Source organism: Schistocerca americana, chromosome 4, assembly GCF_021461395.2.
Source record: "Schistocerca americana isolate TAMUIC-IGC-003095 chromosome 4, iqSchAmer2.1, whole genome shotgun sequence".
NCBI classification, from domain to species: Eukaryota; Metazoa; Arthropoda; class Insecta; order Orthoptera; family Acrididae; genus Schistocerca; species Schistocerca americana.
Genome location: NC_060122.1, coordinates 698,770,581 through 698,785,440, shown reverse-complemented (window position 1 = coordinate 698,785,440; position 14,860 = coordinate 698,770,581). Strand labels below are relative to the sequence as shown.

General features: G+C 45.0%; 1 protein-coding gene across 1 annotated transcript in view; it reads right to left on the bottom strand.

Annotated features, from left to right (window-relative positions):
* The window catches only part of LOC124613716, a 490,922-nt gene that overhangs the window by 386,414 nt on the left and 89,648 nt on the right, over positions 1–14,860 (bottom strand). The window contains exon 2 of the mRNA XM_047142436.1: positions 5,425–5,724. Within this exon, the coding sequence (XP_046998392.1) occupies positions 5,425–5,724 (300 nt within the window). The remainder of the gene's footprint in view (positions 1–5,424; positions 5,725–14,860) is intronic.

Sequence of the window (14,860 nt, the reverse complement as noted above, 5' to 3'; positions counted from 1 at the left end):
AAAATGGGATAGGTATTTTTCGATTTCTCGATTCTTTTATGAAATGCTGGAGGCCAGAAAATTGCCGTTCTCTGTCTTACAGACATTTATTGGAAAACACAAGATTCTATACATTTTAAATGGTTGTTAAGAATAATATAAGGAATTTCAGTCACGTTTATAAGCTGTTAGTCCGAATATTTGTACGGCCTTGATAAACACAAATACAGCTAGCAGAGAAACTGTGCGCAACAATGCGCGGGCTGTATTCCATTTTTTCTTCGCAGTGTTTCGACAACAGACTCAACTTTCTTCGGCATGTTTCGTGAGCAATAGTTTCCAAGGTGTTGCTTCCGTTTCTGGACTGCAGCCAGTCGACCTGGATACTCGCAGAATTATTGCTCCTTAAAACGGAACCAGCATCTGGTTTGAGTCCCTGAATTACAGTGTCATGTTTCATTATTCCTTCACATTTGGAGGGACAGACAAGATATCAGAACAAACATTCCGAATCAGTTTTTGTAAAAGAAAATTATATTAAAAAGAAATTATGTTAGAAGAGTTTGGAATAGTATTGCTGACGTCTGTATTTACAAAGTATTCTTGCGATATAACAGTTTATATCTGAACCCGTTTGCATCTCCTGCTCAACACGAGAAGTCGTCTTAACCAATAAGGCTATCCGGACATGCATCCTCATTTTCCACGGTGTATGTGCGGATAACGCAGCTGAAGGACGACATTTGCTGTTGGGGTAAGGTTCCATCACAGACGTTAGGATATTAAGAAATATTTGGGAGAAAAAGATCGGAAACATTCCGAGTTCGAGTAAGGTTCCATCACAGACGTTAGGATATTAAGAAATATTTGGGAGAAAAAGATCGGAAACATTCCGAGTTCGAAATGATTCTGGAGACATAATCCAGTGGCCTGAACTGCTAAGTCTGGTTCCCGAAATTGGCAGTAGATCGTGTTCTAAATCCTGTTTTGGGGAACGTTTCCAATTTTCATGATCGATGAAAGACATCGCGGGGGCTGAATTGCTTGTCTCACTTACTTCAGTGTTTCCAACAACGTTTAGAAAGAAGTTAGATCGAGCTGTGTAACATTGGAAAAACTATAGTGACATTTCTAGAGGGCAGTGGAATATACTTCTGTGAACTTCAATGGGTCTTTCCACAGTTGGGTCATTTAGATCGCTGAACATCGAGACACCTGATGGTGTACCAGTAGCGACTGCACTCTTCCCTGCCCGCCTCAGCGGACAGAGATATCACGCACCCAGCAACGGTGTCTCACCGAAACTGCTATGGTTTCAACTCTATGTCTATTTCCGAAGTGATGGATCGTCGCATCACCTTACATCTCGTAGCCAAGCACGAAAATCAATGTACGAGACTGATTAACTTTCGTATGCAAGCTTAAAACCAGCCGGCACGTATAACTACTACTGAATTGGAAGACGATCGCAAAAATTTCCATCGATTGAGGTAGCGTGTCACACAACGATTATAGCTTCTCTGGACATGTTCACTCGTATCATAAGTAGATGTAGCCACCCTTATTCTTAGGTTAGTGCATAAGTTCATAACATTTGTCCATAAGTGTGCTAAACACAATAGATACACGTAAGAGAGTTTTCGTCATCGCCTATTCTCCTTCGCAATTTACAATAGACTGCCAATGCTGGGTTAACGTTTAGATTCAGACGGTAGAAATCGCATAGTTTTGAGGTGAAGAGCTCGTCGAGACATATTATGAACGCATTTTCTTCCGGAAAGGAAACTGACTGAAGATTGTTCGACAGAGAGCGGAAAAGATGAAAAATCCGAGGGGGCAGGATAAGGTAAATGTGAATGACATTTTCACTCTACAGCGGAGTGTGCGCTGATATGAAACTTCCTGGCAGATTAAAACTGTGTGCCGGACCGAGACTCGAACTCGGGACCTTTGCCTTTTGCGGGCAAGTGCTCTATCCTTTCTTCCAGGAGTGCTAGTTCTGCAAGGTTCGCAGGAGAGCTTCTGTGGAGTTTGGAAGGTAGGAGACGAGGTACTGGCGGAATTTAAGCTGTGAGGACGGGGCGTGAGTCGTGTTTGGGTAGCTCAGTTGGTAGAGCACTTGCCCGCGAAAGGCAAAGGTCCCGAGTTCGAGTCTCGGTCCATCACACAGTTTTAATCTGCCAGTAAGTTTCAAGGTAAATGTGAATTCGGAATAACTTCCCAAATCCTGCATAGCGTATTTTGACAGTCTAGGACAATGCGGGCAGGCGTTATTTTGGAGTAGCACCACTTCACGCAGTCTTCGTAGTCGTTGTTCTCGAATTACGTCTCCAAGACATCTCAGTTGTCGACAGTAAATGTCAGCAATGGCGGTTATATCTCGGGGAAGCAATTCGTAGCACACCACACTACCGCTGTTCCTCCAGATGCGTAACCTGATTTTTTGTGGATGGGGACAGGTCTTTCTACGGGGAATAATTGTTATTTTTTGGGCTCTATCATTCCTATCTTTTCCTAATGTTATCTTAAAGCCACCATTCCTCGTCGCCACTAACGATACAGGATAGGAGTGGTCAGTGTTGTTGACGAGCCACTCGATGACTGGCCAGCAGAGATGCACATATGGTCACCCACTGATTCTGGAGATTTTGGCGAGCAAGCGGTACCCATACACACGATTTTTAAACCTTCCTCATTGAATTCAACAGAGGAATGATCACAGATTATCATATTTGGCAGTTCTCGAGCGGAATGAGGTAATGCCTTTGAACCGTCTTCATCAAACTCCTAAAGTCATCCTGATAGTTGAGAGTCACTGATGTCAAAATGATCCTGCTTAAAACGAGATAACAATTTTCTTGCCGTGCTTTGTCCAGTGGCATTGTACCCATACACGACGCAAATGCTTCTGGCTGCCTCCGCGGCTGTCACCCCTCTACTGAACTCAACCCGAAGAATATGCCGGAAACGTTTCTGTTTCTCCATTTGGCACTCTATTTTCTAGCGTCCACAGGTCCATCCATTACTCAAATCAAAAAATGACAATATGCAACTCGAATAGCAACAGTGAACGACAAATAAAAAAATCGACAGATAACCTCATACCAACCGGAATACTAACATTCAAAACAAAAATGCTACGAACTTAAGCACCAATTTAATAACAATATTCCAAATACACTTTATTTGGTGTTCACTCTCTCCTATCTGTGATTTCCTGTCAGAGGGGTCACAGTTCGTTGTAATAGACGGAAAGTCATCGAGTAAACAGAAGTGATTTCTGGCGTTCCCCAAGGTAGTGTTATAGGGCCTTTCTGTTCCTTATCTATATAAACGATTTCGGGGACAATCCGAGCAGCCGTCTTCGGTTGTTTGCAGATGACGCTGTCGTTTAAGATCAAAACAAACTGCAAAACAATATAAAAGAAATATCGAAATGGTGCGAAAGGTGGCAGTTGACCTTAAATAACGAAAAGAGTGAGGTCATCCACTATAGTACTAAAGGAACTCGTTAAACTTGGGTTACACGATAAATCAGTCTAATCTAAAAGCCGTAATTCAAATAAATACCTAAGAATTACAATTACGAACAACTTAAATTGGAAAGAACACATAGAAAATGTTGTGGGGAAGGCTAAGCTAAGGCTGCGTTTTATTGGTAGGACACTTAGAAAATGTAACAGATCTACTAAGGAGTCGGCCTATACTGCGGTTGTCCGTCCTCCTTTAGAATACTGTTGCGCGGTGTGGGATCCTTACCAGATAGGACCGACTGAGCACATCGAAAAAATTCAAAGAAAGGCAGCAAGCTTTGTATTACCGCGAAATATGGGAGAGAGTGTCACAGAAATGATACAGGTTTTGGGATGGACATCATTAAAAGAAAGGCGTTTTTCGTTGCGACGGAATCTTCTCACGAAATTGCAATCACCAACTGTCTCCTCCGAATGCGAAAATATATTGTTGACACCCACGTACATAGGGAGGAACGACCACTAAGATAAAATAAGGGAAATCAGATCTGGTACGGAAAGATACAGGTGTTCATTCTTCCCGCGCGCTATACGAGATTGGAATTATAGAGAACTGTGAAGGCACTTAAATGTGGTTTGCAGAATATCCATAGCCGGCCTGGGTGGCCGAGCGGTTCTAGGCGCTACAGTTTGGAACCGTGCGACCCCTACGGTCGCAGGTTCGAATCCTGCCTCGGGCATGGATGTGTGTGATGACCTCAGGTTAGTTAGGTTTAAGTAGTTCTAAGTTCTAGGGGACTGGTGACCTCAGAAGTTAAGTCCTATAGTGCTCAGAGGCATTTTTGAGTATCCATATAAATGTAGGTATCAATCCGTAGCTTTGCAACAGCTGGAATATAAATCGCGTCGGGGGACACATCATAGCTACATCTACATCTACATGATTACTCTGCAATTCACATTTAAGTGCTTGACAGAGGGTCCATCGAACCACAATCATACTATCTCTCTACCATTCCACTCCCCAACAGCACGCGGGAAAAACGAACACCTAAACATTTCTGTTCGAACTCTGATTTCTCTTATTTTATTTTGATGATCATTCCTACCTATGTAGGTTGGGCTCAACAAAATAATTTCGCATTCGGAAGAGAAAGTTGGTGACTGAAATTTCGTAAATAGATCTCGCCGCGACGAAAAACGTCTTTGCTTTAATGACTTCCATCCCAACTCGCGTATCGTGTCTGCCACACTCTCTCCCCTATTACGTGACAATACAAAACGAGCTGCCTTTTTTTGCACCCTTTCGATGTCCTCCGTCAATCCGTCCTGGTAAGGATCCCAAACCGCGCAGCAATATTCAAACAGAGAACGAACGAGTGTAGTGTAAGCTGTCTCTTTAGTGGACTTGTTGCGTCTTCTAAGTGTCCTGCCAATGAAACGCAATCTTTGGCTCGCCTTCCCCACAATACTATCTATGTGGTCTTTCCAACTGAAGTTGTTCGTAATTTTAACACCCACGTTCTTAGTTGAATTTACAGCCTTGATAATTATAATATTTATCGAGTAATCGAATTCCAACGGATTTATTTTGGAACTCATGTGGATCACCTCACACTTTTCGTTATTTAGCGTCAACTGCCACCTGCCACACCATACAGCAATCTTTTCTAAATCGCTTTGCAACCGATACTGGTCTTCGGATGACCTTAGTAGACGGTAAATTACATCAAACAGTGACACTGGTTGCAAAAGACCACTCTTTATCTGTCGGACGAAAGAGCCACGTTCCATCTCGCCGAGGTGTAACAGTTTCGATATAACACAGTAGCGGCGGAAATATGAGGTACAACTTCGAACCACAGTCCGTCTAGACCCTCAGCACCGGCGCTGGACAGCCGCCGCTCACAGGCGCCCATTCTGAGGCCGACGGGATCCCACGAGCACTGCGGCGTACTGCTCGGCGACCTACCTGTATCAGTCGGGTGTGGTAGTCGCTCAGCGCGTAGCCTTCGGCGCGGGTCGGGCGCCGGTCGTCGGTGTGAGGTCGTGTAGCGGGGCGGCGCGTCGCGTCGCGGTGCGTCGCCGGCCGGCACTGTGCGTGCGCGGTGCGTGAGGCTGGGCCGGCGGCGGACGTCGCCCACGCCACTCGTACTGGGGCGGCGCGCGCGCCACCCGCCTTTATAAACGACCGCGGGCGGCGCGGCGAGGCGCCTAAAAATACCGCGGCGCCGGCGACGGCGGCGGCAGCAGAGACAGCGACAGAGACCCGCTACTGGTGCTGGGGCGCGCGCCCACTGGAGAAGTGCGCTGCCGCTACCAGAGACACTGGGTCTGATGAGCGAGGAAGCCACTGAAGTAGCGCTCGGACAACAGGTAACCAGTCTCCGTCCACCCATCTCCTCACGGATACTGGGACAACAACTGTTGTTACATCTTTCACGTAAGAGCGATAACATCAGCTGTACATTCTGACAAAAAAAAAAAAAAAAAGTGGCGCATCACAAAGGAATTATGGAAGGGATATCGGTAGATGTGATGTACGTGTAGGGACAAACAAATGATCATACACTACTGGCTAATATAATTGCTACACCACGATGACGACGTGCTACAGACGCGAAATTTAAACGACAGGAAGAAGATGCTGTGATATGCAAATGATTAGTTTCTCAGAGCATTCACACAAGGTTGGCGCCGGTGGCGACACTTACAACGTGCTGACATGAGGAAAGTTTCCAAGCGATTTATCATCCACAAACAGCAGTTGACCGGCGTTGCCTGGTGTAACGTTGTTGTGATGCCTCGTGTAAGGAGGAGAAATGTGTACCATCACGTTTCCGATTTTGATAAAGGTTGGATTGTAGCCTATCGCGAATGCGGTTTATCGTATCGCGACATTGCTGCTCGCGTTGGTCGAGATTCAATTACTGTTGCAGAATATGGAATCGGTGGGTTCAGGAGGGTAATACGGAACGCCATGCTGGATCCCAACGGCCTCGTATCACCAGCAGTCGAGATGACAGGCATCTTATCCGCATGGCTGTAACGGATCGTGCACCCACGTCTCGATCCCGGAGTCAACAGATGGGGACGTTTGCAAGACCACAACCATCTGCACGAACAGTTCGACGACGTTTGCGGCAGCATGGACTATCAGCTCGGAGACCATGGCCACGGTTACTCTTGACGCTGCATCACAGACAGGAGTGCCTGCGATGGTGTACTCAACGACGAAGCTGGGTGCACGAATGGCAAAACGTCATTTTTTCGGATGAATCCAGGTTCTGTTTACAGCATCATGATGGTCGCATCCATGTTTGGGGACATCGCGGTGAACGCACATTGGAAGCGCGTATTCTTCATCACCATACTGGCGTATCAAAAATGGTTCAAATGGCTCTGAGCACTATGGGACTTAACTTCTGTGGTCATCAGTCCCCTAGAACTTAGAACTACTTAAACCTAACTAACCTAAGGACATCACACACATCCATGCCCGAGGCAGGATTGCCATTGGTTACACGTCTAGGTCACCTCTTGTTCGCATTGACGGCACTTTGAACAGTGGGCGTTACATTTCAGATGTGTTACGACCCGTGGCTCTACGCTGCATTCGATCGCTGCGAAACCCTACATTTCAGCAGGATAATGCACGACCGCATGTTGCAGGTCCTGTACGGGCCTTTCTGGATACAGAAAATGTTCGAATGCTGCCATGGCCAGCACATTCTCCAGATCTCTCAACAACTGAAAACGTCAGGTCAATGATGACCGTGCAACTGGCTTGTCACAATACGCCAGTCACTACTCTTGATGAACTGTGGTATCGTTTTGAAGATGCATGGGCAGCTGTACCTGTGCGCGCCATCCAAGCTCTGTTTGACTCAATGCCCAGGCGTATCAAGGCCGTTATTACGGCCAGAGGTGGTTGTTCTGGATCCTGATTTCTCCGGATCTGTGCACCCAAATTGCGTGAAAATGTAATCACATGTCAGTTCTAGTACAATATATTTGTCCAATGAATACCCGTTTATCATCTGCAATTCTTCTTGGTGTACCAATTTTAGTGGCTAGTAGTGTAGTTTCTGAAAAATTTGATGATTTATTCAAGAGAAAGAATTTCACAAGTTGAGCGAGTCAGCAATGCGTTGGTCCACCTCTCGACCTCATGCATGCAGTTAGTCAGTTTGATAGAATTGTTGGATATACTTAACCGCAAGTTCAAGTGGTAGCATATGCGGATAACGTAGCATTTATGGCAAGGAATGTTAGGGCACTAAAGGGGAAGTACGATACATTAGAGGAAGCAGCAAGAGAAGTGGGTTTAGCAGTAAACATAAACAAAACAAAGTATTTGGTGATGGGTGAGCCCAATATAAACGGACGAAAGAATTTAAAAGTAATGAATGGGAAGAATAAGAAAGAGTAAAAAAAATTAATATTTAGGTTCTGTAATAACGGAAGACTGTAAAGTGGCAGTAGAAATTCAAGAAAGGATACCGAGTGGAAATCGTATTTTGTCTTGCAGAATGTATTTAATTCCAGGGATGATGGTAAGAATACAAAAATCAAAATATACACGACCATATTAAGACCTACAGTAATATATGGATCAGAGGCTGGGTATTGACAGTAAAGGAGGAGAACTGGTTATTGACATGGGAAAGAAGGATACTGAGAAGGATTTTTGGAGCAGTGAGAGAGGAAGATGGCTGGAGAGTCAGGAAAAATGTAGAACTACAAACACTTTTGGGACAGATGGATATTGATGTTAAAATTAGGCAGGGAAGAATAAGATTGGTAGGACATGTACAGAGAATGCCAGAAAGTCGGAGTGTCAAGGAAGTTTTCATGGTAAAACCTGACGGGAGAAGGAGAAGAGGTAAACCCAGGAAAAGGTGGCTGGACGATATGGAAGAAGATCTAAAGGCGATGGGAATAAGAAATTGGAGAAGGAAGGCGATGGACAGAGAAGAATGGAGACAGGTGATACAGGAGGCCAAGGTTCTTCAAAGACTGTAGAGCTAACCAAGAAGAAGAAGTGTTATTGGATGTCCTCCAGAGTGATATAACATCAAATTCTGCCCTATTGGTGCGTTAGATCGTCAAAATAGCGAGCTGGTTGTAGGGCTCTGGCAATAGTGCTCCTGTAGTTCTCAGTTGGGGTGAGATGGAGCGCCCTTGCTGGCCAGGGTAGGGGTTTGACAAGCACGAAGACGAGCAGTAGAAACTCTCGCTGTTTATTCGCGTTCATTCTCTTGCTGAAATGTAAGCCCGGGATGGCTTGCTGTGAAGGGCAACGAAACGAGGCGTAGGATATCGTCGACGTACCACCGTGCTGTAAGGGGACCGTAGATGAAAACCAAAGGGGTCCTGCTTGAAAGAAATGGCACCCCTAACCATCATCGCCGTAGCGCGAGCAACAGCCAGGTTGCTACCCCACTGCTGTCTGGGGCGTCTCTAGACACTTCTTTGGCATGGAATATCATTGATTGGAATTATCTTCAGTGATGAGCCCCACTTCGAATTTGGTCCCAATGACCAGTGGAGACGTGTCTGGAGACGAACAGGACAGCAGTGGGATACCAACATAACTATTATTCGCCAAACGGCCCAACAGCCAATAGGGACGGTCTGAGATGCCATTTCTCTTCATAAAAGGACCCCTTTGGTTCTCATCCGTGGTACCCTCATAGCACCGCAATATCTAGAAGATAATCGACACCCCGTTTTGTTACCCTTCATGGCAAGCCATCCTGGGCATAGATTTCAGCAAGATAATCCCCACCGGCACTCGGTGAGAGTTTCTACTGTTTGTCCTTGTGTTTGTCAAATCCTACACTTGGCCACCAAGATCGCCAGATCTTTTCCCAATTTAGAATGTTTGGACCATTGAAGCAGGGACCTCAAACCAGCTAGTGATTCTGACGATCTAATGCGCCTATTGGATAGAATTTTGCACAGTATCCTTGAGGAGGACATCCGATGACTGTCAATCATTGATAAGTCGAATAACTGCTTGCATAAGGTCCAGAGCCTTATTGACTTGCTCAATCTGTGAAACTCTTTCTCTTGAATAAATCACCCAATTATTCTGAGATTGTAATTATTTGTTTGTCTGCACACGTACATCTCTTCCAGCGGTTTCCGCCCCATTCTATTAATTCTTTCGTGACTCGTCTCTTTTTTGTCTTAGAATGTATTTACGGATTTTATTTACACTGCCTGATCCGAAAAGTGAAGCGCCGATAAAGGGAGGAGGAAACGAGAAAGTATATGATTGTAAACTCGAGTCAAACCTACAAAACTGGCCACTGTGGCCGAGTGGTTCTAGGTGCTTCAGTCTGCAACCACGCGACCGCTACGGTCGCAGGATCGAATCCTGCCTCGGGCATGGATGTGTGTGATGTCCTTAGGTTAGTTAGGTTTAAGTAGTTCTATATTCTAGGGGACTGATGACCTCAGATGTTAAGTCCCATAGTGCTCAGAGCAATTTGAACCATTGAAACTTACAAGGAACTTGGCAGTATGAGCCCATTTAACAGTGTGGCTATTTAACCCCTCTGGCTTCGACGGATGCGCTGAGTGGGGTAGTTGTTATAAAACTGTTCCATCTCCTTCTCAGGGAGTTGCGGACAACTGTTGTGACTGGTTCTTGATATCCTCGGTATTGGCGCTAAGGTGGAGTTGATGTTTGAACTGGTCCACAGATGTTCTATCGGGGACAGATCCAGGGTTCATACTGCCTACTGCAGTACTTCCACACAATGAAGACGCTTCACAGAGACAGGTGTCTGTCGAACAATCGCCCACGTGAGAGGTAACACACTAAGACTCAGGATATCCGTGACAGACCATTGTGTTATAAGTGTTCCCTTAACCACTACATCCTGTGATCTGAAGTCATACCCAATGGCTCCCCACACCATGATGCCAAGAGTAATACTGCTGTGCCTCTCCAATAATTTGAAGACTCGTATCTCTGCTCAGGTTCCCGCCATACTTTCCGACGATGGTTATCCATGGTAGGGCTACACTACGATTCATGTGTGACGCCATTCATTAGAAGTTCACGCCTCCAGGTCACGCTACCACTACAAGCACAACCTCTTGTGTTTTGGTGATGAGGGCAGCTAATTCCAAAGACCTTCTACCGGTCTCTGACCAATGCTATGGGATGACAAAGAATCCAAGGAGTCAATTACTTGTTCTCAGATGAGAAGGCACAGTTGTGAAGGGGCTACGATGTGCCTCATGTACAATACAGAGACCCTCCTTCGTGGTGTTCAGAAGTTGTCGATGGGAACCTTGACGATGAGAATGCCTGCCCTCACGTTCTCATACAGTCCAAGGCGGGCCACTGACACACCCGAATGTCCCACAGATATGAATATTGCGTCGCTTGACCATCCGGCTGAATTGAGATCCAAAATGAGATTCCGTTCACACTGTCAGATGTGGATAAAACTGTCTTACACAAGCAGCGGCATCCCCGTGTCTTTCACAGTGACCACTCAACGTGTGGCGCTGTTCACTCACGTTACGTACACTACTAGTACTGCTAGCAACACTAAAACACTAATAACAGTAATGCACTCTGGAGGCCGTTCTACCGGCCACAGAAAAGTAGAATTCTTAATCATTTAGCTTCCGGCTGACAGTGTGTACGTGTTCAAAGGTACATGACCATCCCACCATGTCTTCTTGCTGCTTCATCTGTTTTGTCAGGCAGTATATATGCAGCCGGATTCTGTGTTACAGCAGTCCATCTTAGCACCAGGAGTTAATGAATTGCTACCATACGTACCAAACACTATAAGACGTTTTGCGGACACCGATTATTTCTGGAACTTCTACAAAAATATGGTGATGAACCCCGATATCAACGTGATTATCCAGAATCAGAGTGTGGCCTAAGGTTGGGTGCATATAAATGAAATAAATCCAGTAAACGAAGTTTATGAGAGTCGCCGTTACTACATGCAAGAAGAAGTAACCAGCTCGATTTCTGGCGGTGGACTAAATTGTAATTAATACTTCGTATTCAGGAAGGGGCAGAGCTGTCGTGGTAAAGTTCCTAATCGCCAGTCCATGCACCAATCTCCAAGCTTATTTGCATCATGTAGAAATCGGTGCTTAAAGGAAAAAAAAGTCTCACAGTGACTGATAATGAAGGATTTGATTTGGATGCATCTGGTTCACAGATGAAACACACTTCCATCTGAATGGAGCCGTGAATAAACAAAACTGGCGATTGTGGTTTTCCGAAAATTCCCATTTGTATGAGACGATGCCACTGTATTCTCCCAAAGTCCTGTTTGTGCTGTGGTGTGCAGCGTAGGCATTACTGACCCATTTGTCATGCAAGAAACGATCACCATTGAATGTTTTGGAACAATTTGTCGCCGCGCAGCTACCGGTGGAGGATCGACCAGGCACCTAATGGTTCATGCAACATGGGGCCAGACAAATCGATCCAAACCGGTGTCTCGCTTTCTTGTTGAATACTTCGAGAATTATTGCAAATGTACTGGTGCAGGGGTGGACTGGCCTCCATATTCGCCCGATCTGACTCTTTGTGACTAATTTATGTGGGGCACATTGAAAGACACTGTCTACCAGAATTATCCCACCATGCTTGACGAGCTTGAATCGGCGATCTGTGTGGCATCTGAAACCATTTCCGCTGAGACACTGCAATATATGGTAGCAAATTTCATTGTACGTTGCCACCTCCGAACTGCGAGTAGTGGGCGTTTCGAAAAGATTGTTATGTAACTACAGTGACTGCTTGCAGAGGACGAGTTTAATGATGTATGGTAGTACTGTACGAGATGCACAGGGTAGAGTGCCATCCCTTAGCACTTTTTCGAACTACTTCGAAACTACTGTATGAAACTCTTACAGTTTTCACAATAAACATGCGTGTTATTGCACTCGTCTGACGATCTAAGTTTACGAGAGATTTAGTTTTGAAATCAGAGATTCCCTCGGTGAGCACCCTGTGTGTATCGTAGAATGATATAATTTGTCAGGTACATTCAGTGATGTATGTAGATACTGTCTACAGGGTGTGTTGCGAACAGAGTTGGTAGTAAAGTAGTAATAAATTAAAACTCCATGGACGATGCTGAACTTTTACTCCGCTCCATTTTAAGCGAAAGCTAGTATTTGAAGCATCGAAATGTTTATCTAGTCATATGACTCGAACTGAGTATCGTACAATGATGTATGTTTGCAGGCACACTCAGTGATACAAGTGGATACTGTCTGCAAACTGCGTTACGAATAGGGTCGGTACTAGATAAGTAACACATTAAGATATCATGCCTAATGCTGTGTTTGCCTGCAAGAACAGTGAAAATGTAGTAAGGGTAAATTACTTTCCTTTCATCATTTTGTGGGAGAGTGTGAAGTCTGTTGGAAGTCTCTAAGTGCTCACTAGATGAGTGAAGTCCGGGTATTGCGCGCCGTCAACTATGTTGCCTCAAGACAAACACACAAACTGTAGTAGTTGCTTTACTGTGTTATACTTTTCACATAAGATTGTGACAAATTTAAATGTTTAAATTCGGTCAGTAACCACGCAAAATGTTGAAAACAAATTTTTATTACCCCTGGTAGCCGTTAGTTAGGCAACCTGCAACTGATAGTGCGTTCCGCGATAGTGGTTTAGTAATACAGATTTGTTTCTGGACGCGGTAGGAATCACTCCAATACCAGTAGCTGAAGAACGGAAACGTCCATTGCTAGTGTAACTCCAAATGCAAATGAAATCACTATAAAATAAAAGGAAGAATCTCATATGTACGAAACTGTTTGTCACGTGGCTGCCGCTTCCTATCTTGCTGTCATCTTTGGATCTGCTTTGGTTACGTTTCGGTTACAGTAAGCACACAGCTTATACTCCAAACTGGGACAGTGAAGCTACTTCTATCTGGTGTCGTCAGAATCCTACAGACCGTCGCAGCTTCGCTGTACCTGATGGGGACTTTATACAGTAATGCTTGGTATAGTAAACAGGGTGGAGGATGAAGCTTTTGACAACAGTTAGGATGGCGTTTCGAGTTGTGTACCCTTAAGCATATTGAAGGACATATCGATCTTGTTATTTGACATTATCAAATAGGGACACAAGGGATCTGTTACGTTAAAATGTATGGATTAAAAATCCTTGGCCAATAGGGCAAATATAACTTCATTGATAACTAGCTTCAGCTCATTGACGAGCCATTTTCATATGAACATGAAATTAATATTCTGATCGACATGTATCAGTCACTAGGCTTTACACCTATTTTAGGTGGTTGATAGCGTCATCTGGCAGTTAAGAATTTTCGCTAAATATCGGCCAGTTCTCTGACAGTCGTAGTAAAGTCACTTTCTTGTTCCTGTAGCTGGCGTGCCACGTCTTGTTTACCTCCACACATGGTGTATGTAACCGTTACAACTGCCAATCACTTTACATTAATAAACAAGTGTGGCAGTACGATAAGTGGCCATCGTCATGAAAACGACAACTTTTTACTTTAATATGTGCTTGTATGGTGCCAGGACATGGGCACTTACACGTTACCTTACCAACATTAGTATTAATACTAAAGGGACTGGCAAGGGCATCAGATCATGACTATTGAATTATGATAAATATGAGGCACTCTCGAGCAGTATTCCCTGCATGTCTGCATGATTGGGCCACTAACTTAAAGCCTTGGTGAAAAGTGTCGGAAGTTGACAATTGTGGAATTTAAGTCTGCAGCTGGCAGTAGCTCGCTGGGCCGCCGTGTGCGGCAGGTAGCGGTCACCGGAAGCGTGGGACATTACGGAGCTTTTAGGGATAGCCCGGCATCCGGAGCCATCTGTGCTGGGCAACACGTGGCGAAGACGGGAGTTTCGTTTGCCTACGGGCGTTATGACCTACTTGATCATTGGGTAGATCTCAGTGGAGGGATTTCGGCGATGATAGTGCGTTCTACATTGGCCGAAACTGAGTATTCTTCCGCCGCGTTTTCGTACGCGTGGTGAGGCGGGAGAATTGTGGAGAAAGCGGACCTCGCCTTCAGCCATCGCGCGGTATGGACTTGGAGACGGCATCTTGGCCACCGCCTTCGAAGGGAGATATACGGTCTGTATCGCAGCACTGCACCAACGCGTGTTCCGTGCAGAGTTCTGCGGTTAGAGCTCTCTGTGTGCTCAGAAGCGAGATTTTCACCAACTCTTAAACACTTCCAACAACTTACCTAATATTCTTGAGCTGGTAGTTATCCTTGTGAGGTGCCGAGTATTAATCAACGCAGCTGCCGGTAATAGGGGCGCGTAATTGCAAATTGTAAATGTGTCATTCTCAGGAGTGTGTGGGTGGACAAAGAAATTCACATTTTTTTTATAAATTTTGTCAGTTGTGA